We start from the raw sequence: 27,433 nt of genomic DNA, 5'->3' as shown, positions 1-27,433 counted from the left end.
CTAAACTGTGCATCCTCATCTGCATGTATTTCCTTCAAAGCCTCCCTTCTTGCCCTGCCCAGCTTCCACCTATTAGGGACCATCTTGAATTCCCTCTGAACTTTAGCTGCAAATCCTTGCAAATCCAGCTTCTTATTATTTCTAAACTCTTGTATGAATCTTTTAGTCAGGAATCTTGCAGCCAGTGTCTTCACATCCCATGATTTCTGGCAGGTATGTCTTCCATTGTATGTCCTGATGATGAAACCACCACTTCTGCTGTCAATGGTTGCTTTCATGCAAATTGCCTCCAGCCTCCTTGTTTCATTCCTAAGCTTCTCAAGCCTCACCCTGTTTCTGACACTATATGATACCAATGCTTTCCTTCACATCATTGAATACCATGCCAACCTTGAACACTGGATTATCCATGTCAACTGCAGCATTAAAAGATTTGAATTTGCCTTTTAGCTGTTCCTCTTCTTCTTTGTTCAGATTGAGGTCATTGTCTTCTAAAGCTGATCATCTTCTAAATCTGCAACATCTTCTTTCTCATTATGGTCATCAACATCTTTGTCCACATTTTCAACAAAGAGATCATCATCTCCATCCATAACATCATAATCACTGTCCACAAAATTTGAATCAGTGGCAGAATCTGCTTCTAATGCTGCATGATCATCTTCTAGTTCCTCTACCTCTTCTTCCTCTGCATTATCATCTTCCATCTGAACATGATCAGCCTCTAAATTTTTTGTTCCTTCCTTCCATCCTTCAGAAACCTGGCTAGCATCTGCTGCCTTCCTTCCATCCTCATTTCCTTCAGTTCCTGATGAAACATTCCTAGGCATCTTCCTTGGGCTAATAACAGGTGGCAAACTTGGTCCTCCACCACCCCAGATGATATCTTCTCTAAATGTCTTCAGAAAGTTTCTATGATCAGTGATTAGATCCATGTTCTTCTCCTCCTTTGCAGCATTGATCATCTCAACTATGCCTGCATCATCCTCAATGCATTGAAGAGCACCTGCCTGGTTTATTTCCATCCCTAGCCTCAACCAATAAACATGAAGGAGCCCATCCATCTCATATCAAAGACCAAGTCCCACAACAACAATTGTCAAAAGCATCTACTTGGGGTCCCAAGTAATCTAGGTTGTGTCCAAAACCAACAAAAAGCTCACCATGCTCAATTGTACAAACAAACATGTCTCCACCGGGCTCTACATTATGTCATTTCAGATAAAAGCAGTAAACAACTGTGAAATTTCAGTCAAATTCAGTTAACATCAAACTAGATTTCAGTCAATTTCAGTATTACAACAAACTACTTTCAGCAAAAATCTAGGGTTTTACAACTGCAACTAAATTCAAGAATTTGGGGGAAACATTATGATCTCAGAACATCTACTATCCATGAAAAAAACAGAGCTGTACATATCTAAATAATCTGCCAAAATCCCCAATTTAGTCCACTTGAACAGATCGTCTCCAAGGGCGATAATATGTAAACATTATGACCTAACATCTCGATAGCAAGTGCGCCATCAACCATACCGTCGATTTTGAGCTTGATTTTGACCTAACCCTTAAACTCATAAGCCCTACCCAAAACCCATCTATAAACCCCAAGAATACCGAGAAGATGGCCAGAAATCTAACAAAGGGGTCGACCGATCTTACCGTATTCAGGCAACCCAGAGTCCCAGTACCGGAGGCGCGGCTACGGCGGCATCGTGGCGTCTCGCAGCCGCGGAGGAGATGGCTGATCGCCCGTGCCGTTGTCCTCGAGGCGGCAACAAAGAGACAGGGGATACGAAGCGGTTAGGAAAGGGGGGGGGGGTAATTCGCCTGTGTGGTGTGGTGGTCCTTCCTGTAAAATCGCTATAACTCGGGGGCCTCTTTGCTAAACGTAAAATCTCACCAGGCGGACGGCCGAGATGAAGCCACGTCTCCATTCGGAGTAGATTGGAGTTTTTTGCTCCCACGTCTCAACTTTGGGACTAGTCCACCCCAATTTTCAAGAACTTAGACTAAATTGCTCCCACCTCTAATGTAGTTGGACTGCGGGTGTATTTACCTCAAGAAAAAACAAACTTAGAAAGCGTGATTGCTCGGTCACATCTTGATCTATCTAGCAACCAAGGAATCTATCACTAGCACGTCATCGAAACCGATTTCCTTAGCGGCAAACTCAAGGTCACATCTGGATCTATCTAGCAACCAAGGAATCGAGTACTAGCACATCATCCAAACCGATTTCCTTGGTGACAAACTCCATCAGAATGCCATGGGGCGTCCGCTATAACAAAGTTGAGGTTGCAGTCGGTTGGTACACAAGAGCAACCTGCATATACTCCATCCGTCTCATATTAAGTGACGAAATATTACATGTATCTAACGTTTTTTGGGTATAGTTGGATCCAAATTTAGACAAATTTGAGTCACTTAATATGGAACGGAGGGAGTACTTTTCTCATATCAAACACAATTGTCGTAATGGCACAACCAAAGAGACGGAAAAAAGAAAGACAAAAAAACCTTTGCAGCCCCAACCAAAATAAGATAACACACATTTTTTTCACCTGAAGCCAAGACCAGAAAAACAGGAATATAGAGGTAGAGTTGGGATCAGCTCTAGAGGGTTGATCCTATATTTAAAGGATGACAGGCGTGTGCTCAAAGAACAAGAAATCATCTACTCCCTCCGATCCATATTACATACTAGTACTCACAGATTTAGTATAAAGTTCCGGACTGAGGGAGTATACTAGTTTATTGTTCTCTCTATCCCAATTCTCGTTGGCTCCACCGGCCAGGGGATTGCCTCACGACCCCAAGGCTCTTCCAGCTTAGGATCCAAGAATTATTCAACCAAAAACACATTTTGTAAAAATTTCCTTAGCAAATTTTAACATGAAAATTAACCTTCGGTCAGGATCCAAGAATTTTCCTGAGAATGATTTCGTTTACTACTACGAATTTCTGATATTTCTTATTTTATTTCCTGGTTTTCCCTTGACGGCATTGGGAAAAATAGAGATTCCCGCTAAGGCCTTGTTTGGTACTAGAGTTAGAGTTTTTGCAGTGTTTCTGGAGTATTATTCACTCCAAACTGAAAAATACTAGAAACCCCAAATGGTTGTTTGGTATGAAGGGTTTAGAGGGGATTATCACTAGTTTTCTCCCACAAAACACTCCATTTTTGTACCAAATTAAAACACTTCTCATATTAGTGGGTGAACACCCGAACCCTTCAAATACCAAAACACTAGTGGCTAAAAAATACACTAACACCAAACAAGCCCTACGAGTTTTTGTTTTGACAGATGCTAAGGAAGAGTTGGTAAAGACAGAAGTGCGGTTTTTCACATCAGAACCTGAGAATATTTTAGCTACACCTAGAAACTTCATAAGTAAATTTAATTTCTAAGGATCCTGGTCCTCTGCGTATTAATATCTTCTATTTTAGTGGACTTTTCTAAAGTCTAAACTAAACAATAATAAATAACTGACTAGTCAAACAACTCATTCTATTGCAAAATAAATAAATAAATAAATAAGAAGAACTTCACAACTTGTGAATCACAAGCACACACAACTGATTTTCCCACGTGCATACATGGAAAGTAGCCCCTCATTAAACAAACAATTCAGTGAAGGCACCATGCTATATATGTTCAAACGATGCAATATCTTCCTCCCTCGCAGAGAGTGAGCTGTTACGGAGCAGAGGTGAGAGGTGTGCATTCTCTTGGACGGATCCCATGGCCTCTCCGGCGAGGGCCCAATCCCTACGCTACCACCCACTCTTCATTATCTTGGCAACCCTCTCATTGCTACAGACGGTTACAGCACAGGATGAGCAGCAGGCAGCTGACAGGGTGTTCTTCCTCCCTGGCCAGCCAAGGAGCCCGCAGGTCTCTCAGTTCTCTGGCTACATCATTGTGGAGAGGCACAGTGGCAGGGCACTCTTCTACTGGTTCTTTGAGGCCCAGAAACTGCCCTCTCAGAAGCCTCTCCTGCTGTGGCTCAATGGAGGTTCCCACTTAACTTGTCCATGCAATATACTGCACTTGCCTTTACTCTCGGTTACTTATTTTGTATCCATGCAAGAACTCTTGTTGGAGGAAACTTTGTTCTTTGTTGTAGTTGTTTCTTCAATGCTGAGCTCCACTGTCTTTAATGGGGTCATGATCCATGACCGATGGTGAACTAGTTATAAGAGTTCTTATATACTTCCTCCGATCCTAAATTGTTGTCGAAATATTACATGTATCTAGATGCTTTTTAAGAATAGATACATTCATATTTGGGCAAATTTAAGTCAAGAATTTAGGATTAGAGGGAGTAGTTTAGTTATGGTAAGTTGCCACTCTTTCCAAGAATTGGAGGCAAGTTTGTGGTTGTTCTTCTACTAGTGGTGTTTATGTCTGAGTCTATTTTTTTTCCTTTGTGCAATCCATGTCACCGTGTAACCCCTGAAATTTTCCTTCTTCAGGTCCTGGTTGCTCATCTGTGGGCTTTGGAGCAGCTTCTGAGCTGGGGCCTCTCATGATCAACGGAAGTGGAACAGGTTTGGAGTTCAACAAGTTTGCATGGAATAAAGGTATCCGGTTTCGTTCATTTTCTTCTGGCTTCTGCTTGTATATGTGAACTGTTAAAATCAAAGCTGCGTATCACAGTGGCCTCTTCATGTTCCACTGATTTTTGTACTTCAGCAGGCCAATTTTCCTGTTGCTCCATGCCTTTGTTTAGTTAGTATATTTGCTATACATGTTTATATTTTTTTCTCCACAGGTTAATTAATGCAATACCTGATGTTGTTTCAGAAATCAGCTGTTACTCATTTTGTTTTCATTGGTCATCAGAGGCTAATTTGCTGTTCTTGGAGTCTCCTGTTGGAGTTGGTTTCTCCTACACGAATACATCCTCTGATCTGGACAAACTAAACGACCGTATTGTAGGTATTAATCTTTGTCTTATTTTTTTGCGAGAAATTTTGATCTTTGTCTTATGATCTTTACTGACCAGGAAGTTTGGAATGGAATATACAGTTACCGTGTTTGTTAACCATACTTTTTCGACCGGTGCAGCTGAAGATACCTATACCTTCTTGGTGAGTTGGTTCAAGAGGTTTCCTCAGTACAAGAACCATGAATTTTACATCTCCGGAGAGAGCTATGCGGGTAAGGGACAGACAGACAGCTCCCTTTCTTCCAACATAAAAATTGCAACATTGAATAAGCCCACAAGGAAAGATACAAAGAGATATCACTTTTGCCTTTTGTTGATGACTAATTTAAGCATGCAAAACAGGAATAAATCCTCTAACCTTTCCACTCCCCACTATTCTCTAGTCAAAAGGGTTAGCTCACAACCACAATACATGTAGATCATATTCCCTACAGTCCTCAGTCCACCCTAATACATGGATTCCACTACTGCTTTGTTAGGTCCTGAAACAAGTTGATAGGGGCTTATTTTAGTACAAAATACAGCCAACTTTACTTAAAATTGGAATACTTCCTTTTGTTTTCTGCCATCACTAAGGGTCAAAGAGTAGAGGAGTGGCTGGTCCAATAAGAAACTAGGGTTGGGTTGTTAAATCATGGTGGCTACCTAATGGTCACACAGAACATTCATGAAGGCCTATGCGGCAATCCACAAAATCAAGTGTTCCACACGTGTAAAACACAATCTTGAAGAAATGAGACACTGACAAGCTTACCACAGCACAGGCCATTATGTTCCTCAGCTTGCGGAAGTGGTGTATGAGCGCAACAAGCACCTCGAAACAAATCAACAAATCAATTTAAAAGGATTCATTGTAAGCATGTTTTCAAACCCATTCGAATTTCCTTTCTTGTAATTTTTACACTTTATTTTATCAACTACAGCTGAAGCATATTTTTGCATAGCACTGACAATAATATGCACCTAACTTTGCAGGTTGGCAATGCAGAGACTAACGATTACTATGACTACAAGGGGTTAGTCGAGTTCGCTTGGAGCCACTCGGTGATCTCAGATCTACTTTACGAGCGTGTCAATAGCATTTGCGACTTCAGGCTCTCTTCCTGGACCAAAGAGTGCAAACATGTAATGGCATCGGTCTATACCCAGTATGATAAGATCGACATTTACAACGTATATGCACCAAAGTGCAACACTGAAGAATCAGCACAGCTCTCTACCTCAAATAGCACACCTGACTTGAATGCCAAGGTAACCAGAGTGCTTTTTTTTTTTGACGAAAATGCAGCAGTGCTGCTTTTCATTACTTAAGAAGGAAAGAGTTAATTACAGAGCAACCAAGTTGCAAAAAGCTAAAGCTAGGCAATTACAAGAACAAACACCACGAGAAATAACAGTGAGAAACTGAATGTGCATTTCAGAGAAGGTTGAGAAGAATCAGGATGTACTCAGGTTATAATCCTTGCTACTCCACCTACATCGAAGATTATATGAACAGGATGGATGTGCAGAAATCACTTCATGCGAATATCAGCGGATGGATTAAGGATAGACGATGGAGTGTCTGCAGGTGACATATATAGCGTCAAGTTCTTCATGATGATACATTGTGCTAGTTGGATAGCAGATATATATGACAGTCTTCAAATTTTCTTTTCAAACACTTCATTTGCAGTTATTCAATTTTCGACAACTATGACAACAGTGTCTTTTCTGTTCTTCCTATTTACTCTAAGCTTGTGAAGGCAGGACTAAGAATTTGGGTCTACAGGTTTGTCTCCTTAATACTCTTCCTATTTTATACTCCGTATTGTGTATATTAATTGGTCTTCCACGGGGGTTTAATATTAGGGTAGTTGACCATGAGCCATGTCAATGTCATGACCTTGGGCAGGAGAGATATAATAGGTATAGTATGTTGCCATGTCAAAATGTCATTGTCATTATTTTGAAAGAAGATTGCAGGAACTATTGACCTTATATTTTGAAATGGAGGTAAAAATACTTGCATCGTTTTTGCAGTGGGGACGTGGATGGCAGGGTTCCTTTTATTGGTTCCCGGTACTGTGTAGAAGCACTTGGGTTAGCTGTCAAGTCACAGTGGCAACCATGGTACTTAAGCAATCAGGTTAGCACCTCATCCATCAGTCAATTGGCATGTTTCCTCACCATTAGCAATCTTTACAGAAAAATGGGAGTTTCCTTTAATTTTCTCATGATGATGCTGGAAATGTCCAAATGTAGGTCGCGGGAAGGTTTGTTGAATATGAAGGATTGACAATGGCCACCGTGAGAGGAGCAGGCCATGCAGTGCCCCAAGACAAGCCTGCAGAGTCCCTCGTGCTAATCGGTTCCTTCCTTGCAGGCAGACAACTGCCAATAGGAAATAACTGATAGCGGCCAGGCCGGGATGGCTTCGGGATTGCATCTGGGGTTGGGCTTTTTCGAGCCCAGTCCGGGGGTTGAGCTATAAACAAAAGGAACAAAATATGCAGGCTACGCTCTATACGTCACGAAATAAACATTTCCAATCTAAGCATAGTGGCAATTAACCTATCCATACGTACCCAATTTATGTATCTCTCCACATGAACTCTTCACTGATTGCCCATGTTTGATAAGTGTTTCAAGTAAAATTTTCAATTTGCAGGTATTGCCATGTACGATAATTTCAGATGAATTCAAGCCTCTGAGTTGTCAACAGAAAACTAGCATGTGCTACCAATAATTTGTTGACTGCTTAACATTAGATTAGCAATGTACTGCGAGCTGTAAGTAATGAAAAACTTCGCAAGCAGCTTTAAACAGTACAACATTTTAAAAAAAGTACTGAATCAGCCCCAAAATTCAGACTATCCCTTCCTTCGAAAATGATCTCCTAGGAATGCTGTGGTTGCCCTTTATGGCTCCACTCTCTCTCCTTGAACTTTCTTCTTTTCGGATCAGAAATAACCTTCACTATAACCCCAAATTTAACCATCAATCATAGGTGCGTCGGAAGCTGTTTACCAAGAAGGAATGAATCGATTAGCGTGAGCCCTTCTGCGGGCTTGTTGAGGGGTACCAAGTGGCCAGCCCCTCTGATTGTCACCATGGTAATGCCATCATATTCCACAAATCTTCCAGCAACCTAAATTGCAAATAACCCAGTCATAAGTCCCACAAATATCTATATTACATTCAGAAACATTTTTCTAAAAACTAACTTCACTAGCAGTATCATAACCCTGAAAAATGTTCAGTTGATGGTTCAGAGTTCTAGACCTGCTTGTTCAGGTACCAAGGCTGCCACTGAGTCTTGATAGGCAATCCAAGTGCTTCCACACAATACCGTGACCCGATCACAGGGACCCTGCCATCTGCATCTCCACTGGAGCACAAAATTTTCACTTAGTGCCCATCACTAAAATAACATCTATTCTACGATTTCAATTAAAACTAAATCTGTTCTAAGAAGTTTAAGCTCCGAGATAGCAGCAGTATTGTGTTTATGGTTGCAGTAACTCTTTTGAGAGGAAAATGTATGTACCGGGTTAGTAAAAGATAAGGTCTCTCTTTAATGCATAGCAGGATTGAAAAATGGTGTTGGAGTACAAGAGGAGGGATTAATACACCTGTAGATCCAGACCCTCAGTCCTGCTTTGATGAGCTTGGAATAGATTGGTAGCACAGAAAGTACCGAGAAGTTGTATGTCCTCAGAATGGAGTCACTGCATGATATATGAAAAATGAAAAGACATCAAATCATTTCCATTTGCCGGATTTACTGTAAGTTGCCTAATTTTGAATCAGTAGTTATCCATCCGACATTAGTTTAGACAAAATTGTAAGCACACAATGTAAATTTGGTACAACTATCTCCCTCTGATATTTATAAGGCTTAATTTCTTTTGACCGGGATTAATTTGATTTCTTAAGGCAAACCTTTGATCAGTGATTACTCCGTAAGTATGTGGTTTATCAGTTTATGTGATACACGGTCACGATCATTAGTAAAGTATTTTTGAATATGAATGCAAAGAAATCAATTTTATGTAATTATTGGTCAACGGCTTGTCTAAAAAAAATTAAATTGTGCCTTATAAAAGGAAGGGAGGGAGTATAACAATTGTAATGCTAGTGTTTTGAACAATGCCCTACATGATATAATGCAATGCAGAGTCATAACTACTACTCCCTACTGAACCGCGACATTTATTATGAATCGGCCGGAGTACTAGATTTGAACTGTATGATAAAGATAAGAAATCACCTGCAAACTTGCCATTTTCCAGGGAGCATCCCATTGCCATTTGCATGGAATGCTCTTTGCACATCTGCCTTATTGAAGTACTGCTGAGCATACGATGAGTAGCATGCATCATACCCCGAGAACATCCTAATCCTCTTCCTGAATCGTTCCTACAATGCCGGAGAAATTAAAAGCCTTATAATTTCAGAAGCTGAAGCTCTAATTTGAAAGAAATATTTGTCCTTTACATGATTACTGTATTTGAGTGCTTCATCAACAGCAGATGCTACTGAGGTTTGCGCAACATTGCACTTGGGCGCGTAAATGTTGTAGATGTCAATCTCCTGGTACTGTCTAAAGATGGTGCCCATGGCTTTGTCGCAATCATTGGTCCATTTTGAGGCTCTAAAATCACACACTTTTTTTATGCGCTCGTAAACTTCATCCGACACAACTGCATGGCTCCAAGCATATTCAGCAAGTCCCTTTGAGTCGTAGTAATCATCAGTTATTGGATTGCCAACCTAGATTTGGGCCAACCTGAATGTTATGATATTGCAGAGTTCTAAAGTTTTACGGAAAACTTACCAATATGTACAGTTATACAAACAATGGTAACTCATTAGTAGGTTAACAAATCCCAAGTCTGCCTCAAATTATACTAAACTATTTATTTTCCTGAAATGGGTAATGTTTTCATCTGGATCATGGCAGAAAGTACCGAACTATTTCGAATATGTTAAGTGATAAATCAATTTTCAAACAAGAAATAATAAGGACAAACCAGCAGTATCGACAAATTAAGCTATCGATAGACATATTCTCACAATGATCCCTTTAAGATTGATGGATGTGCTGGCCTTCTTGTCTTTGTTCCCCTCATATACACGGTCAGCAAGTTGTGGCACATAATGACCTGCATCAGATTCGAAATTCTTCTTGAGTGATGTACAAAGAAAAAGACCGGCTGGGCATCTTTTTCGCCACCACATTTGCAATATCATAGAAGTCTAGTATGACCATTCGACATGTCAGGAATATCAGAGCCAGTCTAAAGTGCCATGTCACAAAAAAAAATCACTTAGTTTTTATTTCCATGGATTATGTGGTATACCACTTAGAAATCCTCTGTTTCTTTCTGGTTACAGCACAAATAGCTACGCGTTACCCCTCCATTAAGTTTTGCTGAGCAGCAGGAGATTTATGACTAGACATGATTAACAATTGAAAATGGTCTCACTATATTTCCATATATATGCATTAACCTAAATTATTATGTCGTTACTTTTAAATTTATTGATTCATGGAGTAGGATAGATAACAAATCTAACTAGAAAGGTCAAGACGGCATTAACATCATTTCTTCGTTGGACATGTAGGACAACTATGTCAAAAATTTAGAATTTGAAAGTTATTGGTCCTACGTACCCTGTAGTCAACGCTAGAAAAACAAGGTCTAGAGAATAATCATCTTGTTCTTGTAATGTACTACCTGCATAGCTCTCTCCTGAGATATAGAAATCCCGATCCTTGTACTGCGGAAACCTCTCGAGCCAATTAAGCAGGAAACTATATGCATCTTCAGCTGCAAAAAGATGTGACGCCACAAACATATTAAAACATTTGAAACAGTTATATATACATCGAGGAAGCATATATACTTTCCCTAAAATAAAAATCAACTGCATTACCTACAAAACCATCATTGAGGTTGTCGAGGTCAGAGGATGTGTTTGTGTAGGAGAAGCCAACCCCAACAGGAGACTCCAAGAACAGCAAGTTAGCCTCTGGCAAGAATATCAGTCCAAAACAATACAATAATTTAGATACTTGCTAGGAACCATAGAAGTAATCATAATCAACAAGTACAAAGCCTCCAAGTTGCAACATACACACCATTATTCCATGCAAACTTGTTGAACTCGAGCCCTGCTGCAAATCTGCTAACCCTGAGTGGTCCGAGCTCAGAAGCAGCTCCATACCCCACTGATGAGCAACCTGGCCCTGCATGTTATGTAATTTTGTTTCTGATGAAAAATGCACACCAAGTAGCAACGATAACATGCAACTAGAAGAAGATAATTTCCTAAAACAAGAGAAGTAACAAAGAAAATAATTAAATAAAGAGGGTAATAAGTGAGTAAGAAACCTCCATTGAGCCAGAGCAGGAGAGGCTTGTGAGAGGGCTGTGCTTGGGCCTCAAAGAACCAGTAGAAAAGCGCCCTCCCATTCTGCTTGTTGACGGTGACGTGGCCGGAGAACTGAGAGAGCCGCGGGGTCCTTGTCTGGCCGGGGAGGAATGCCACCCTATCAGCTTCCTGCTCACTGTAACCAGCCGAGCAGCAGTGCAAACACTGGGAGGCGAGGAGGAGGAGGAGAGCAAGAATGATCTGCTGTTGCTTCTGCTGCATGTGTGGGGGTTGTGGAAGAAGCCATCTCGCTGCTGCCGCCATGTGAATGTGCAGAGGAAACAGAGGAAGGGATTGATCAGCTCAATGTAATGTGCGTGAGAGCCAGTGAGATCATGTGAAAATGGAGGGAGATGGGGGAGAAGGAAAGCAGAGGAAGAGGTCACAGACACTCATAAGGCTCACAGGGGTGCCATGGCTGCATGTGAGCCGAGGATAACGATTTTTATTCGCTGTGCTGCGCGCAATGCACCCTTGCCGAGGGCATCTTCTGCCGGCCGGCCTATGTGCCTGTGCCTTGTTTGGCATGTATGTGCTGCTTTCTGGCAGATTGCCTTGACGACTAAACACTCACGTGGTCACACGAACAGATCGAGTAGGAGGAGCATACAGTACAAAATTTTCCTACTTGAGATTTTTCTATTTTGATGAAAGACCGCGCTCAAATTAGTATCAGCTTGTTTGGACGTACATATTGGACATTGGCATTGGGGATGTAATTCTCGGATGCCAAGATTTAAGGTGTTTGGCGGGTCTGTATATTCATTCATACTATATATTCAGACTCAATATTGAGCACCCAGTCCACAATGCAAATTCGTATCCAACCTAATTCCGATCAAAATAGCTCGACATCGCTAGATATTCGGGATTTGCTACCCCTTCAACCGCTGGCGTTCGACCTCCGCTCAAAGCAACAGAAAAGAAAAATACCCCTTTTCCTGATTTCCCTCTTCAGCACCTCCCTCCCTCCCAAAGATAACCGCAACCTCCACCTCCACTCCTCCCGCATCTCATATGTACCCTCCCAACAACGGCGCATGTATCAGCAGCGGTGGCTCAAGTAACAGCTCTACCTGTACCAAAAGGTTCTGCCTCTCCTCCCCTCCTCTGGCGTTGCGCCTCTCGTCCCCTCCTCTGGTGGCGCAGGTACCATTATGTTGAGGTCATTTCATTTGTGTTTTCTTAAGTTGTTTTGACTGTGTACATCCCATTATGCAGGGGCTGTATGCGAACTATGTTTGGATGTATGCTACTCCAAAACATGTTAACATTAACGTCAATTCATATTTTGATTGAATAAAAAAAAGAATATGACAGGAATGTACGTGCAAAACAGAAGATTGAAAAAGCAATGAATTTATAGAAATTTGATTCGTGAGAATAGTAAAAAAAATGGAATCCTAATTAATAAACATGGCCAATTAAGCCTAAACCGCAAGCAAAAGTAGAGTTGTAATGTTGACATGTCACTAAACACCATTTGTCTCATTGTTTGTGCAAAGGAATTAAGAAAAAAAAAGGGGCCCTAACTTAACTACAACTATTGGGTAGTTGTTTTTCATAGATCCAAACCATGCACTCAGCCGCATTCAATTTGTTACACAAGACTAATGCTGGCCAAATCATTAATTTTCGAAACAAGTCGAAGTTGTGTAGTCTAGGAAAATGAAACGGTAAACTTGCATATGTATGGGCCTTTTATTACTCGTCAGCCTTGAACTTGCAGGTGTTTTTTTTTGTTAAATGTTTAAATCCCTTCGAATTGTAGTTTTCTGTTACTCCATCTTTGAAGGTGCGTTTTTGTGTAATTTACTCATTGCAGTAAATCCAAACCGTGCACTTGACCATGTTTGACAGTGTTTCTACCGTGTGATGGCAGTGCGTATACCATGCATATTGATGCATCTTCGGCCCCTACACCACCATTTGACGTGGAACGTCTTAAAACTTTTCCTCTTGCTCCTCCACAACCTCTCCTTTCACAGCCATCCTCACAATATGTCTGGTCCTGTTTATTAGGCAAACCCAAATCTCCCTTCCCCATCCACATATTTGCAAACTATACAGTAGAGTCATCAATCTTCTATATATATATATATAAGTACAAGCAACCCACTATTAGATTTCTCTAAACATGCAAGCATGCCACATCATCATATAATTAATTTGTTCACACCTATTTAGTGGAAAACTCATATTTTGCACATGCATGCATGTTACTTCCATCAAGCTATCCCCAATAAATGAAAAATGTACAATTTTATTATATTTTTTAATTTTGAATACCCTTTGTGTTAACTAAAATTTCCGCAACAACATGCGGGGCATCATCTAGTTAAAGTAATGATGGTCTCCTCGATATTGTTTTTGGACTAAACTGCTTTTAACCGCTAATAACAAGGAAAATACCTCTATTTTATTTTGATATTTGAGTAACATGCTAGTAGGGGTCGGTGTAAAAAAGGAAACCAAAATCCAAATTAACCGAAATCAAAATTGAATTAACCGTTTCTAATTTCGGTGGGTAGGTGAGATTAACCGAATTTAATTCGGTGAATTCGGTTATTAACCTCGATTAACCGAACAAATCAAATTAATGATAAATAGTCTAAAATCTATGTCGTTATGCACTTATATCTATTATATTATATATTTTGTATGAAGTGTTTTTTTGACTTTGATGCAATTTCAAGCCTGCAAAACATTCGGTTATGTCAAGATACTTCGAGTCATATATGTGTTGGAAGTTCTGCTTTCACAACTTTGTTTATATGGGTTGAAACCGAAAATCAAACCAAAATTTACGGTTATCTGAAAAACTGATCATATTTCGGTTGACATTTCTCGTTAGAATTACAGAAAAACTGAAAAAAAAAAAGAATTCTTGGTTAAAAGTAAAACCGAACTCCCACCCTGGTCTTCCGGTGCGGAGAAAATCTCAGGAAAAATCAAACTTTTACGGAAGGGAACAAACTCGCGGGAGGAGGCAAAGACAGGGTCACCCCCAGGGCCCACATGCCGCAGTTTTTTTGGCCGATGTTTATTGGGTGCCCGCACCAATAATCCTGCGCTCGCGCTACCCAACGCTATTATAAGTCCGGAAGTGCAGGAGTATCCTGATCTTCTTCCAAGACAAACTCGTTCTCTTCCCCAAAACCGATCTAGGGGTTTGCTCGCTCTCCAACAGGTGTCTACGCGCGTGTCCCTCTTCATCCACACCTGGATCACACTAGGACCACTAGGATGCCAAGGTATCCTCTCTTCTCCCCCTCCCCCATCCCACTCTCTCTTCTCTGTCACATCACACTTACACAATCGAATTGTGAGCATGTACTCGTATATTGTTTGTTGATTGCAGATTGCAATTCGTTTTATGCAGCAATGAATAATAAGTTAGTTGCATTAATCTATGAATCTAGAAAGCAAATACCCACTGAAAACTGCAAGTTCTGAACCCTTTTTTTGGCTTCCTATACTGAAACTGAATTCAGATTGCAGTTGTTCCGGATCCTTTTTTTTTGGTTTCGTATACTGAAACCGAACTCTTTTTGCCATTCGTTTGGTGCAGCAATGGGTAAATTCTTTCTGGAATTAATATATAAATTGACATCAAAATTAGATAGCACTACAATAGATAACAAAAGAAACTTGTCTCCTCCTGGTATATATGCTCCCTGACCTGATGGACATGAAAAACCTGAACAGTTCCCTCAGTTTTGGGTTCAGAAAGTTCCAAGTTAGTAATAAATCTGCCGATGAGTTAGCTTTAAAAAAAATTCTGGTCAGTTAGATTTTTAGCTAAAGGTCTGAATGATAATCATCTTTGGATGTGTCAATGCAGGCAGGATATAGAATTGTTTGATTGATCAAGTTGCTAGTACAACAGGCACAAGTCACTGCATATTCCTTTTGTGTCTCTTATTACTTGTACTGAATTCTGAGGTGCAACTTACATTCTGAAATTAAATTTGGTCTGCGTCTACACTCTGAATATAGAATGTTTGGTTGCTTATCGTACACTTTACAACTGTGTTATTATCTAATGCTTACACTATATATACCTCCTGATCGATCTGTTCTATATTTATGTAGCAACTTAGATGACAACCGGACTTGGATGTACAAAGAGAGAAGGAAAGTTGTTCACTCGATCTACCCAGGTTCGAACCCCTTTATTGGGTTATAGCCTTATTCCTGCCTTGATTATATAATATGAGAATCACATAGTACAACAACGTTTACAACACGTGGGTACCCGATGTCTAGGGGACTCGGCGGGTTAGTGTTGTGTCTACCTTAGGCTTTCAAAATTCTTCGATTGCTTTGATCTCCCTTCTTGCAGACCCCTAGCTACTCTTATACTGTACTCCCTCCGTCCCTATTAAGTGACTCAATTTTCAATTTTGCTCAAATATGGATATAGCTATGTCTAAAAAACGTCTAGATACATGTAATAAAAAATCACTTAATATGAGACGGAGGGAGCATATGCTTATTATGGCGGCGCGGTTGCTACATTGTATCCGCGTGGAACTTCATGGTGCACTTAACAAGTTTCTTGGTCTTGTACGGGAGGGACCCACGTGACTCGTTTTCAAGTATCTCGCAAGGTTTTCTTCGGGAACCCAAGGCATCTTCAACTTTTTTTTTTGAAAAACACGGTACAAACGCAGACGCTAAAAAACACGCATACACTCCCTCCTAAGAACGCACACGCACACCCTATCTATGAGCACCTCCGAGAGACTGAGCCGGCAGTTCTTGAGAGATTGACGAAATCACTGCAGGCGCCTCGCTGTTGACGGGTACGTCACATACCACTGAAAAAATAGCACCGGTTAAACCCTAAAATAAATTCAGGTAAATGTGAGCACCCATGTCAAGTGTAGGACTTGAACCTGAGTGGGTTGATTCCACCATAGAAAACCACACCACCTGAGATAGATTCAGTTCACAGGTATCTCCAACTAAGTCGGTGTCCCCGTATGGGTCTGGCTTAGGACCCATGTACTTGTCAGACCACTAGGCCTAATTACATGGCAAAGACTACGTATTCATAGGGTGGAATAACTATTCACCGACATATCCATTCCATACAAATATATCCAACATTTACAACAAAAACTATATATTCATAGGGTGGAATAACTATTCACCGACAGATCCATCCCATACAAATACATCAAACATTTATAACAAATAAATTTACAGCCTAACGCAATGATGTGTTCCCGCGCGTGCAAGTAAGAAAAAAATCATCTACATCATCAGCTAATAATACACAACTAATACCATTGGATAAAGTCCATGCTCGCATTCTCAACATACTTTGGGCAATAGTATAGAAGGGGTGGCCACATATAGGTCCGACTCAGAACATCTGAGAAATGGCATGACCTAACAACATATATTGCTTTGCACCAAATGAACCAATTCCTCTTATACAAAAGGTACATTAGGGACAAGAAAAATGAAGTCTCCTCTTTATTACACAATTAAATTCATGAGATAATGCACTACCCACATTTTAAATTAAAACAAAGGATGGCTATATATACTAGTTTGGATTAAATGAACCAATTCAGCATTAAAAAACTCCAGGATTCAAATGGCTTCATAAGTCCATGGAAAGCAACATCCTGTCAATTAAACTTGGAAGAATACATCGGAAAATTAAACTAGCATGTCAACAATACAAATCGAAACGAGTTTTCTTTTTCCTTTTATTATTAATGTAGTGCATGTTCAACCGACGTGTCTTTTCCAATAAATAAATTAGCGGCATATTATGAATGCACATTTGTCCACACTACAACACGTCATGTAGCATAGTTAAACACAAATGACTCCCTACAACCAAGTTGATCTGCACAAAATAAATAAATTAAATCATAAATATAAGTACTCCCTCCGTCCAACAAAAGATGTCTCAAATTTGTCAAATTTAAATGTATCTAGACATGCCTTAGTGTATAGATGCATTTAAATTTAGTCAAAGTTGAGACATCCTTTGTTGAACGGAGGAAGTATGATTACTTAAAGTATATATGTGCCAAATAAATCACCTACTGCAAGGACCTATCTATAGACGATGTCCGTCATGTACATACTAGCAGCACACTTGGAGCTCTTCTTTTTATTCTCGGTAGACGGGACCGCAAGGATCCTGACATTCTTTCTGAGCCATACAACTATATATCCATGAGAGAAACCATCTTAGGCAAGTAAATACAGATGTTAGGAATAGTCTGCTCCTGTGCCTTGTTGATCGTCATGGCGAAGCTGAGCCTAATAGGAAATTGCTTCCTCTTGAACTCAAAAGGGAACATCTCATCATCACAAGGGCAACGGGGGATCCTTGGCAAGGAAAATCCTCTTTCCAGCATGCTCCCGAACACAATTTCCGCATCAATGACATTCCTCTGGAATCCTCGGACCACGAGCCTCATGCCATCGCAAAGTCCATTTGCAGCGTTAGTGTTTCTCAGCAATATAATATGACAGTTAATCACCACTCGTGTTGAAGCTCAAGATTAACCGCCATATTATATTGCTCACAAACGGTGACCCTGCAAGTGGACTTTGCAATGGCATGAGGCTCGTGGTCTAAGCATTCCAGAGGAATTTCATCGATGTAGAAATTGTGCTAGGGCATCGTGCTGGAAATAGGATTTCTTGTCAAGGATACCGCTTTGTCCCTCTGATGATGAGATGTTCCCATTTCAATTCAAGAGGAAGCAATTTCCTATTAGGGTCGTCTTTACCATGACGGTTAACAAGGCATAGGGGCAGATTATTCCTAATGTCGGTATTTACCAGCTGATTTTTTCTCATGGCCAGTTGTATGTTGCGCTATATAGATCCACCGCTAAAACTCAAGATCCTCGCGGTACGTCCTGCCTACGGACAGTAAAAAGAAGAGCTCCTCATATATAGAGAGGTCCTTAGATCATAGTTGAGTTACTGGCTTATATAGTTTAAATAATCATACTTATATTTATGATTTATTTTATTATGTGCAGTCACCTCGATTGTGGGATACTTCAGAATTTTCCATTCCATGTATATTACCAGGGGTTGGTTGCAAGAAAAAATCCTAACCGAAATAGATTTGATCTGCTAAATTCATTCCTGCAAACGAGATGGTGGGAGGGAGATATTTGTAAAGCTTGAAATAGTTTATATTCACGAGTTCTATTCAAAGGAGGGGTGGACCTGTTTGGTTAGAAGAAATTATTGATAAAATTTCAATAGACTGAATTCAAGTTTAACTCTCGACATCCTCTGACTGTCATCGCTGAGCACCACCATTAACGCACTCACTCCTGCCCTGTAGGTGGTGACCTATAACATGTTTATATATATGGACTGTACCAATATAATAATGTATTCAGCTAGCTGTTTCTAGTTTGAACATAAAATCCTTCGTACTCGAGTCTTGGAAAACAAAGCATTATTGTAGATTTCTATGTTCTGGCTTACCTAGTCGAGGCATTGACAACGCATTAAATTAAATATGCGAAACAAACATAGACAAGAAATCATTACTAGTCTAGTACAAACGCCAACGTTGCTTCCAAGTCTTTCTTAATAAGATATAATTAAATTTGCACTTTCTCCGTTTCGGTATACAAGGCCTACGTGTATCATGAGATCGCTAATTCGACCATTATAATGAATTGTATATCACAAAAGTTATATCATTAGAAAATAAAACACTTGAGAAGTTCTGAAAATACAATTATTTTGATTTAAAACTCGTGTTACATTAGCGAAATCATAGACCTAGGGATGTGGGTAGGCCTGTATACCGAAACATATGGTGATGACATGACACTTGCGAAACCCTGTCAAAACAGCTTAATTACATGCATGCACATTGTCTAATATTCCCTCCGTTCCATATTAATTGGTGTTGTACTAAATCCGTACCGATTAATATGAAACGGATGGAGTAATTGATTTGATCGGTAATTCAGATGTAAAACTCGTATATATGTCCAAAGATTATTTAGCTTCAACATATCATCAAGAGATGTTCTAAATAACTGATGGCTTTAAATGTGTGTTTGATTTTTGCCCAAATTTATACTCCTATCCGATCCATAATAAGTGTCTCAAATTTAGTACAACTTTGTACCAAATCAGAGACACTTATTACGGATCGGAGGGAATACAACCCATGCTACTGATGCTATAGATGCCAAATTAACTGTTTTAGCTAAAAGCCCAAAACCAAGTTCAACTGGTGGGAGTGTTTTAGCCTAGCAACTGAGCTCGTGTACCCGTTTCAGACACACATTCTCCATCTGAAAAAGGTATGCTAACGAATTGAACTTTGGAGAAGAGAAGGAAGCAGTTATAAAGTAAGGACGCCCGAAACGAAAGCGTGCGATACTCTATTAAGGCCGGCCAATACAACAGAACACGGACAAGAGGATGGAGGTGGGGTTTCCCTTTCTGGGTGGTGCATGTTCTTGAACGGAGAATAGTCCACGCTGCTGACTACTTCCCCCCCTTTTTTTCTGCTTTGAAAATGCCGATGCATGGCCGTATCTGCCCTGTCAGCATGCTCCGCCTAGTTAAACAAAGACTAAACTAATTCAGGACGGCAATGCCAGGAGCCGCTGGAACGGACCGCTTCTTCACCCACCGGAGCCTTGGATCCACTGAGCTCTTGTCTATGTTACTTTTCCACGTAGGAGTATACGTACGTGTGCTTTGCTTGCATGCATGGACGTATTATTCAGCATTCTCATTTAGTTGATCTTGTTCATTTTCAGCATGCTCATGTTAACTTTATCTTTCCCAAATTTGGTGTTGAAGGCCTAGTATGTTACATCCACAGATTTGGGGGAAATGAAGAAAATTTCAAGCGAGTGTATGCATTTTTGACATTATACACTCCGGAATTAGCCGTCTGTCATCACGTCATGGTAAAAGTGCAAGTTTGTATATAGAGAAAACCATACAAGCCCCTAAATACCGGACGGCCTCTTCCACTAAAACTACAACAATGGAAGCAGGCCCTTGATGACACAAGAATCGTTCTATCGACCTAGCTCAGGTCGAATTTTCGTGCTTTATTTAACGGACCGTGCATGTGCTTTTTATGACCCCCAGAGATGTTTCATTCTAAATAATCGAGTTTTTTCCTTCCGAAAAAGGGTGTTGTCAGGATTTCGAGTTTTAGCGTCCATTACAAGATGGTGCTTCCAACTGACGAGCACAGAAGATCTCCCCTCGACCCGCACCAGCTCTACGCCTCTACACAGGTAGAAGCTCAGAGAATAAAAAACACACAACGGCCTGCAGTTTAGAGAAAAGGGAGAGATCATTCAGCTGGTTTCAATCATCCCCGATTAAACTAATCACACAATCAAGCTGAGCCAGGTTAGAGAGCAAAGACACCAAGTTAACCGCCGAACCATGTGTCCGCAATCCAACAGGAATCTCCGGAGAGCTCATATATATGGCGCCAGCACTGCCCAGAGACACCACCTCGCTGCAACAACAAAGAAGCCACGCACACACACTAGACACTACACACAACTCAACGCTAGCTAGTGCAAAGATCAGCACAGCTGCAGGATTGCAAGCCGGAGCTGAGCTATGGTGATGCCGGCCTCCACTGCATCATCGGCGGCGTGCCGGGACACGGCGTCGGGCGCCGGCATTCCGACGGTGGACATGTCGGCGCCGTGGGGGCGCGCGGAGCTGTCGCGGCAGATGGTGGAGGCGTTCGCGGAACGGGGCTTCTTCAAGGCCGTCAACCACGGCGTGCCGCCGCGGGCGCCCGCAACGCTGGACGCGGCCACGGCGGCCTTCTTCGAGCGGCCGGCGCCGGAGAAGCAGGCGGCGGGGCCGCCGGACCCGCTGGGCTACGGCAGCCGCAGCATCGGGTCCCACGGCGACGTCGGGGAGCTGGAGTACCTGACCCTGCACGCGGACCCGGCCGCGGTGGCGCGCCGGGCCGTGGCCATCGATAGGGAGGACCCTTCACGGTTCAGGTACGGCAGCAAAGCACTACAGCTAGCCCGTATGGGCATGGGCGTGTGCATGCAGCATGTCCCTTTCGCTCGCACATCAACGATATGAATACGTACAGCGTTTCATGGGTTTGTTTAGTTTTATTTGTTTGTTGGCTGTCACGCATGGTGTAACGTTGTTTGTTTGATAGTACTAGCTACTGCCGCGCTTAATAACCGCAGACTGTCTATATTATCTTTGATATTCTTTGTTTCATGCATGTGTTGCATACTGTTGCAATTGATGATCGATGATATTACTACTGGTTTTTTCAACCAAGATTTCATTATTGGTATGACCGGCCATATCTCTGCATGATTTCTATAGGAAACCGGGGCCTTTCGCAGGATAGGAAAAACACATGAATAGGAAATTCACAGGATTGCGATACCATGTCCATTTGAATCCTACATAAATCTTGGAGGATTTCAATGCTTGGGATTTTTTTTCCTGTATGGAGTTGTTTGATTTGTAGGATTGAATCTCATGGAAAAAAATTCTAGGAGCAATATTCCATCTACTCCAACCTTTTGTTATGATTTCTTTGTTTTTCTGTGTATAATCAAACAAACACTACGGTAGAAACCTTCTTTGTCGGCAGCCTAGCCCCTCGGCAAAGCCTTTGCCGGCGGCTTTTCCTCGGGACCGCCAGCAAAGGTATTCGGTATGGAGCCTCACCGGCAAAACTCCTCTTTGCCGGCGGTTTTTTGTCGGGCCGACGGCAAAGTCTTTGCTGGCGGCCAAAACAACGGCCGTCAGCGAAGTAAAGTAAGTTCACGGTTGGCCTCGATAACGGCGATGCCGTTTCGCGGACCCACATGTTAGTTGTTTGCCGGCGGCCCCTCAAGAAAAACCGCCGGCAAATGGGTGCCATGCGGCGCGAGCCCGACGGGCCGCGTCTCGCCGCATGGGCCCCGCTCGTCAGGCCTTTGCCGGCGGCCCCGAGGAAAAGCCGCCGGCAAAGAAGGGCGATGCCGCGCGTCAACCCTGCGGGGCCCGCTCGTCAGGCCTTTGCCGGCGGTTGGCAAAGAAGGTGGCGCGAGCGCGACGTGCCACGCGTCAACCCTGCGGGGCCCGCTCGTCAGGCCTTTGCCGGCGGCCTTGAGGAAAAGCCGTCGGCAAAGAATACTATTTTTGCCGGCGGCCATCCATTTAAGGCCGCCGGCAAACGAGCCCCGCAGGCAGCACAGGCAGCCGCCACGTGGCAGCTTTGCCGAAGATGGCCGCCGGCAAAGAGGCACAATCCTTTTTTTTTATCATATATAACACAATTAAAATCATATATAACACGACAACTCATTTCAAATAGCACAGCACATACAAACCAGTTTAAACTTTTTGGAGCAATCACAACTTGTAGGATTAAATGGACATGGCATTACAAACCGTTTCCTATTCCCGTGTTCTCCCATCCTGATAAACTCGTAATAGTGAATCACGTGTATGATTACCATGTGCTCGTATTAAAAAAATGCACATATCATTATTGATTATGTTTATTTAATGAATGTAAATAGTACTAGTAAATAGCTTGATATGATTCAATACACCTAGTAATATAACTGTCCATGTTCGGTTTGGGGAGGGGCTTTAGTATGTAATTCATGCATCATTTTTTTTCCAGTAGCATTTTCTGAACAACAAAAAGAATTGTTTGTTGTTTTGGATAGTATAATTAATCTGCTGATTGATTTAGCACTTTGAAGGATCAGTTCAAACTCCGGATGAGAAACTCAAATGACACTATTTTATCTGTACAACTATTTGCGTTAAAAAATAGAAGTGACGCCAAACAAAAGTTGGCGACAACATTATACCATTTTGTGATTTGTGAAATAAGTGGTTGGTGCCAATGTTGGCAGGCATGTGGCGTCCCAATCAACCCAACCCGGCCCGCATCAAAATCTCATCTCTCTACGTGAGAATGAGATGAAAATTGTGACCCTACACATTTGTTTTTGCTCAGCATTACTAGCCATGTCAAATTATACGTATGCATGCCAGCTAGGATGCCATGCCCACGAGGTCAGCTTTAGGTATGCAGGTTTTGATAAATAGGGATGAAGAGTGAGCAGCTTAATTAATTTATAGTTAAGAGCTTTTTGGATAGGATTTCCAAGTGAGTTTTGTATTGAATTTCAATCCTGCTTGTGTTTTTTTTTCTATAGAGCTTTTTTGGATGAAAGGACTAAGACCACGAAATTTTTATGATGTAGGATATTAGGATTCTTAGACAAAAACCTGTGTCTTGCAATGGACCTTTTTGGATTGAAAATCCTGTGAAGCATTCAGACATTCATTTTTTGTAAAATCATGTGTTTGGTATTCAGATGGTACAATAAATCATGCCATCTCAGTTCTACGTTTACCTTATCCCCATGTTTTAAAATTAGGTGTTCCGAATGAGACTAAAGGCAAAAATTAGACCTCAGGGCGAAGAATAAAAGGGACTGAACATCTGCGTTTGTTTCCAAACACCATAGACGTACATGTATAATCAATCAGAGAACTAGGAAGACCTAATTAAGGGAGATATGCATGTATAATCATGGAGTATATAGCTTGGAAAGGTCCATTAATTCAAACCTCTAGCTAGTATGTACAATTTGCTTCCTGAACCAATTGTTAGCGAAATGCAGGACATGATAATAGCTGTCATTACATGCATGCACCCTGGGCTCCGACCGGCTTTAAATCGAGATGAGAGATGAGATGCTATGCTAGGGGTCAGCAGCAGCTTTAGGGGACTTGCGCGCCCTGCCGTGCCAGAAATAGAGATCAACAGGTAATTATGTGCAATGCAATGATCGATTCAGGTTGGTGGCATGCATGGGGTCTTTCAGGAAATAAATTGCATGTAGCAGCCGTACACAGCTGAAAGACCCGCGGCGTGACAGATTTGCAAGTGCCTTTGTACGTGCATGGTGACCCCTCCACGATGGACAGACAGATAATGCTGGCGGCCGGTGCCGCACCATTTCTGGCGGATAGATACGCTCGTGTGCTAGCTAGAAATTAGCAATGCATGTCGACCAGCTAGTCCTTGAAAACAGAGAACATGCATGTTAGTATTAAGATGCTGGAGATCCATGCATGTCTGGGCATCTTTTTTCCCAGTCGTCGCCGAATCGCTTCGTACCGTACGTCAAAATCGTCAGTCAGTCTTTCCTCCAGGCTACTTTTGACTTGCATGTGACAGCTTCAAAGCAGGACGTGTTTAACCTTTTCCTTTTGTTGTTTCTCCTGTTCTTTTAGGAGTAGTACTGTACTAGCATTATCCACATGCGTGTGATTCTTTTACGGTTTCACCGTCATCTGAATCTGAAGAATACAGACATGCAAAACCAGGGAAACAAACATCAAACTCAATTTAAAATCCATAAAATGGCAGCAAAATAATCTCGCTCTTGACGTTCTATTTGTACGGTTTTGTTATTGATGAGTCATTTGATTTTTAGTTAGATATCAATCGACACACTAGTCTGTCAGTTCTTAATCCAATGATAACATGTGAGAGAGTAGAGAGTGGATATACCATGGCAGATCCACGTTGGTGGATGTGGGTTCATCTTATGAAAACACCTTTAAATGTACGAAGTAATATTTGTTACAATTGGTTAAACAAAAAATTATTACAAAATTAATAAATAATCAAGAAATTAAAAGGAATGCACCCACATATGCATGCGTATCATTGGATCTTAATCCAACAATTCTAATATGTCGACTGAGACTTAAACTTTTCGTCTAAATAACACGTGTCTAAAATATAGCCATACCGTTGGTTTTGTTTTTGATTTTCCAGTGAGGCGGTGAACGAGTACGTGGGAGCAGTGAGGCGCCTGGCGTGCCAGATCCTGGACCTTCTGGGAGAGGGTCTCGGCCTCGAGGACCCCACGGCCTTGAGCAAGATAATCACGGTATCCGACAGCGACTCCATTATCAGGATCAACCACTACCCTCCATCATCTGCCGCCGCGAGCTCCGTGGGCTTCGGCGAGCACTCGGACCCGCAGATCCTCAGCGTCCTCCGCGCCAACGACGTCGACGGCCTGCAGGTGCTCCTCCCCGACGGCCGCGGCCAGGACACCTGGGTTCAGGTGCCCGCCGACCCGGCTGCCTTCTTCATCAACGTCGGCGATCTCCTTCAGGTAATTAAATGAGTTGTGTGACAATTCTTTTTGTTTTGCTCTGAATTTGGTTCTATCTGAAAGAATTGACACATTTCTGAATTTCTATCTCACCAATTTTTAAGCTATATTATCTGTGTGGATGCTGAGCCTGAGCCTGAATTGTTTGTCGTCTTTGTTGTGTTGTGCAGGCTTTGACAAATGGCAGGCTGGTGAGCATCCGGCACAGGGTGATGGCCAGCACCAGCAAACCGAGGCTGTCCACCATCTACTTCGCGGCGCCGGCGCTGCACGCGCTCATCTCGGCGCTGCCGGAGACGGTGACCTCTGACGCGCCGCGCCGGTACAGGCCATTCACCTGGGCAGAGTACAAGAAGAACATGTACACGCTCAGCCTGAGCCACAACCGCCTCGAGCTCTATAACGCCGTCAATGCCGATGCCGGGGAAGCTAGGCCGCGATCAGGAATAGCTAGCTGAGTCCAAGCTGATATGATGGTGCGTAGATGTAGGGTTTGTATACAAAATTTTGGCTCCTTGGCAGCTATTAACTGCCGATTTCTTGGTATTTAGTATTATGCTGATTTACTTTGTAACTGTTACTTAGTATAGTAACAGATTCAGGGTTGTGAGATGTAATTGTGTAGTAGATCTATGATGATGTACTGTATTCTTATTCTTTTTCTCTTCCTTCTGTATTGTAGGCTGTCCGGATCAATAACCTATTTGCAGTGTTCCCTCTGCTATATTGCAATATGCAGATCCTAGCCTTTGCTTAAAGCAATCTATAACCTGCACGACGTTGCATAGCTCCAGCAGACAAAATTCAGACAGGATTTCGTGGACTTCTTGAACAAGTGTTTGGCTTAAAGAAAACACCATCCTAGGTGCAGATGCCAATGGGATTTCCTCGGCAGTACAGAGTGTGAAGAGAGTTAACTGAACCCTCCCTTTCCTAGTTCTGGCTTTGTTGTTTGTCTTTCTTCCTTACAAGATTCAGCTTCCTCGAATCTTGTCACCTCATCTTTCTTTGTTGATCTGAACATGGACTTAACTGAACCTCCCCTTTCCTAGTTTTCTTTTTTGCTTCCTTCCTGCTTCCTCCGTTCCTAAATACTTGTCGTGGTAAATACTTGTCGTGGTCGTGGTCTTGGTGAACAAGTGTTTGCACCAAGACCACGACAAGTATTTAGGAACGGAGAGAGTACCATTTTGCCTGCAGAGGGATTTTTTTTTTGACGAAAGGCAGCAACGCTGCTTTCAATATAGTAAGAAGAAGAGTTACAGAGAATACAAAGCAACCGAAAAGGCTTACATGACGATCATCGCCACAACGAGGAACACATGACTTGCTAGAGGAGCACTCCTAATGCCATCGAAAGGCCACACAACACCGAGACATTGCAACGCACAAAAGCATCTACGCCAACTTAGCTTTCATCACTACGGCCAACATAGCACCAGGCCAACGAGTGTAGCCGGCAAGACCGAAGGACGTCACTCCACCGAGACCGTTGTCGAAGGGCATTGCAAAGTCGAAACCTCACCGCACACGAACCTTGACCACGGCAGGACAACCCTGAGGATTGCGAATAGAAGCTAGCCATTCACGCCGTCGAAAGACACCGAGCAGCCGAGCAACACTAGGAACGCGAAGCTCAACACGAGGCACGAAACATAGGATCGACGACGATGGAAGAAGGAAGCCAAGAAAAATGGCTGCCTACCGTCCACTAGAAACCACACGACCCGCCGAGAAAAACACAAATCCAAGACAACGTCTCCAATGAGAGCATGACACAAAAATGTCGCCGCTGCCTGGTCCAAAGGACCTAGGGTTTTCATCCGGATCTGAGCGAGGGGGACACAACAATGCCTCCAAGGAGGACTACGACG

General features: G+C 42.1%; 3 protein-coding genes across 4 annotated transcripts; 2 read left to right on the top strand and 1 right to left on the bottom strand.

The window, feature by feature from the left end:
* Window positions 1-3,674: 3,674 nt before the first annotated feature.
* Window positions 3,675-7,599, top strand: LOC100825289 (serine carboxypeptidase-like 26). Of its 2 annotated transcripts, XM_014898025.2 has the most exons (11): window positions 3,675-4,020; window positions 4,481-4,588; window positions 4,851-4,946; window positions 5,076-5,168; window positions 5,721-5,809; window positions 5,932-6,207; window positions 6,378-6,526; window positions 6,632-6,727; window positions 6,808-6,864; window positions 6,979-7,084; window positions 7,201-7,592. In XM_014898025.2, the coding sequence occupies exons 1-11, from the start codon at window positions 3,747-3,749 to the stop codon at window positions 7,348-7,350; spliced, it is 1,494 nt and encodes a 497-aa protein (XP_014753511.1). In that variant the 5' UTR covers window positions 3,675-3,746; the 3' UTR covers window positions 7,351-7,592. The 2 variants fall into 2 exon arrangements, with proteins under 2 accessions (XP_014753511.1, XP_003567651.1); XM_003567603.4 differs by lacking the exon at window positions 6,808-6,864 and having other exon boundaries at window positions 7,201-7,599.
* Window positions 7,600-7,684: 85 nt separating this feature from the next.
* Window positions 7,685-11,837, bottom strand: LOC100841420 (serine carboxypeptidase-like 26). Its single transcript, XM_003565687.4, has 10 exons — window positions 11,337-11,837; window positions 11,084-11,191; window positions 10,879-10,974; window positions 10,680-10,772; window positions 10,015-10,103; window positions 9,436-9,711; window positions 9,209-9,357; window positions 8,571-8,666; window positions 8,221-8,326; window positions 7,685-8,086 (listed from the first exon to the last, which is right to left on the bottom strand). The coding sequence occupies exons 1-10, from the start codon at window positions 11,638-11,640 to the stop codon at window positions 7,940-7,942; spliced, it is 1,464 nt and encodes a 487-aa protein (XP_003565735.2). The 5' UTR covers window positions 11,641-11,837; the 3' UTR covers window positions 7,685-7,939.
* A 2,636-nt stretch (window positions 11,838-14,473) lies between these two features.
* On the top strand, window positions 14,474-26,291 carry LOC100841118 (gibberellin 2-beta-dioxygenase 6). Its single transcript, XM_003565686.4, has 5 exons — window positions 14,474-14,630; window positions 15,472-15,539; window positions 20,228-21,389; window positions 25,214-25,559; window positions 25,730-26,291. Exons 3-5 carry the CDS (start codon window positions 20,992-20,994, stop codon window positions 26,015-26,017), a joined length of 1,032 nt encoding a protein of 343 aa, XP_003565734.1. The 5' UTR covers window positions 14,474-14,630; window positions 15,472-15,539; window positions 20,228-20,991; the 3' UTR covers window positions 26,018-26,291.
* Window positions 26,292-27,433: the final 1,142 nt, after the last annotated feature.

The sequence above is a fragment of the Brachypodium distachyon genome, chromosome 2, assembly GCF_000005505.3.
Source record: "Brachypodium distachyon strain Bd21 chromosome 2, Brachypodium_distachyon_v3.0, whole genome shotgun sequence".
NCBI classification, from domain to species: Eukaryota; Viridiplantae; Streptophyta; class Magnoliopsida; order Poales; family Poaceae; genus Brachypodium; species Brachypodium distachyon.
Note: the sequence above shows the minus strand (reverse complement) of the source record. Positions and strands in the feature narration are given on the sequence as shown.

Bases quoted from the DNA above. Each gene is read 5' to 3' on its own strand.
- LOC100825289 (XM_014898025.2), top strand. From the start codon at position 3,747: ATGGCCTCTCCGGCGAGGGCCCAATCCCTACGCTACCACCCACTCTTC. The intron at 4,589-4,850 runs GTATCCGGTTTC...ATTGGTCATCAG, and splicing joins CAAGTTTGCATGGAATAAAG to AGGCTAATTTGCTGTTCTTG. The intron at 6,527-6,631 runs GTGACATATATA...CTTCATTTGCAG, and splicing joins AGACGATGGAGTGTCTGCAG to TTATTCAATTTTCGACAACT.
- LOC100841420 (XM_003565687.4), bottom strand. From the start codon at position 11,640: ATGGCGGCAGCAGCGAGATGGCTTCTTCCACAACCCCCACACATGCAG. The intron at 10,975-11,083 runs GTGTGTATGTTG...TATTCTTGCCAG, and splicing joins CAAGTTTGCATGGAATAATG to AGGCTAACTTGCTGTTCTTG. The intron at 8,087-8,220 runs GTCTAGAACTCT...TTTGCAATTTAG, and splicing joins CTTGGTACCTGAACAAGCAG to GTTGCTGGAAGATTTGTGGA.
- LOC100841118 (XM_003565686.4), top strand. From the start codon at position 20,992: ATGGTGATGCCGGCCTCCACTGCATCATCGGCGGCGTGCCGGGACACG. The intron at 21,390-25,213 runs GTACGGCAGCAA...TTGATTTTCCAG, and splicing joins GAGGACCCTTCACGGTTCAG to TGAGGCGGTGAACGAGTACG. The intron at 25,560-25,729 runs GTAATTAAATGA...TGTGTTGTGCAG, and splicing joins ACGTCGGCGATCTCCTTCAG to GCTTTGACAAATGGCAGGCT.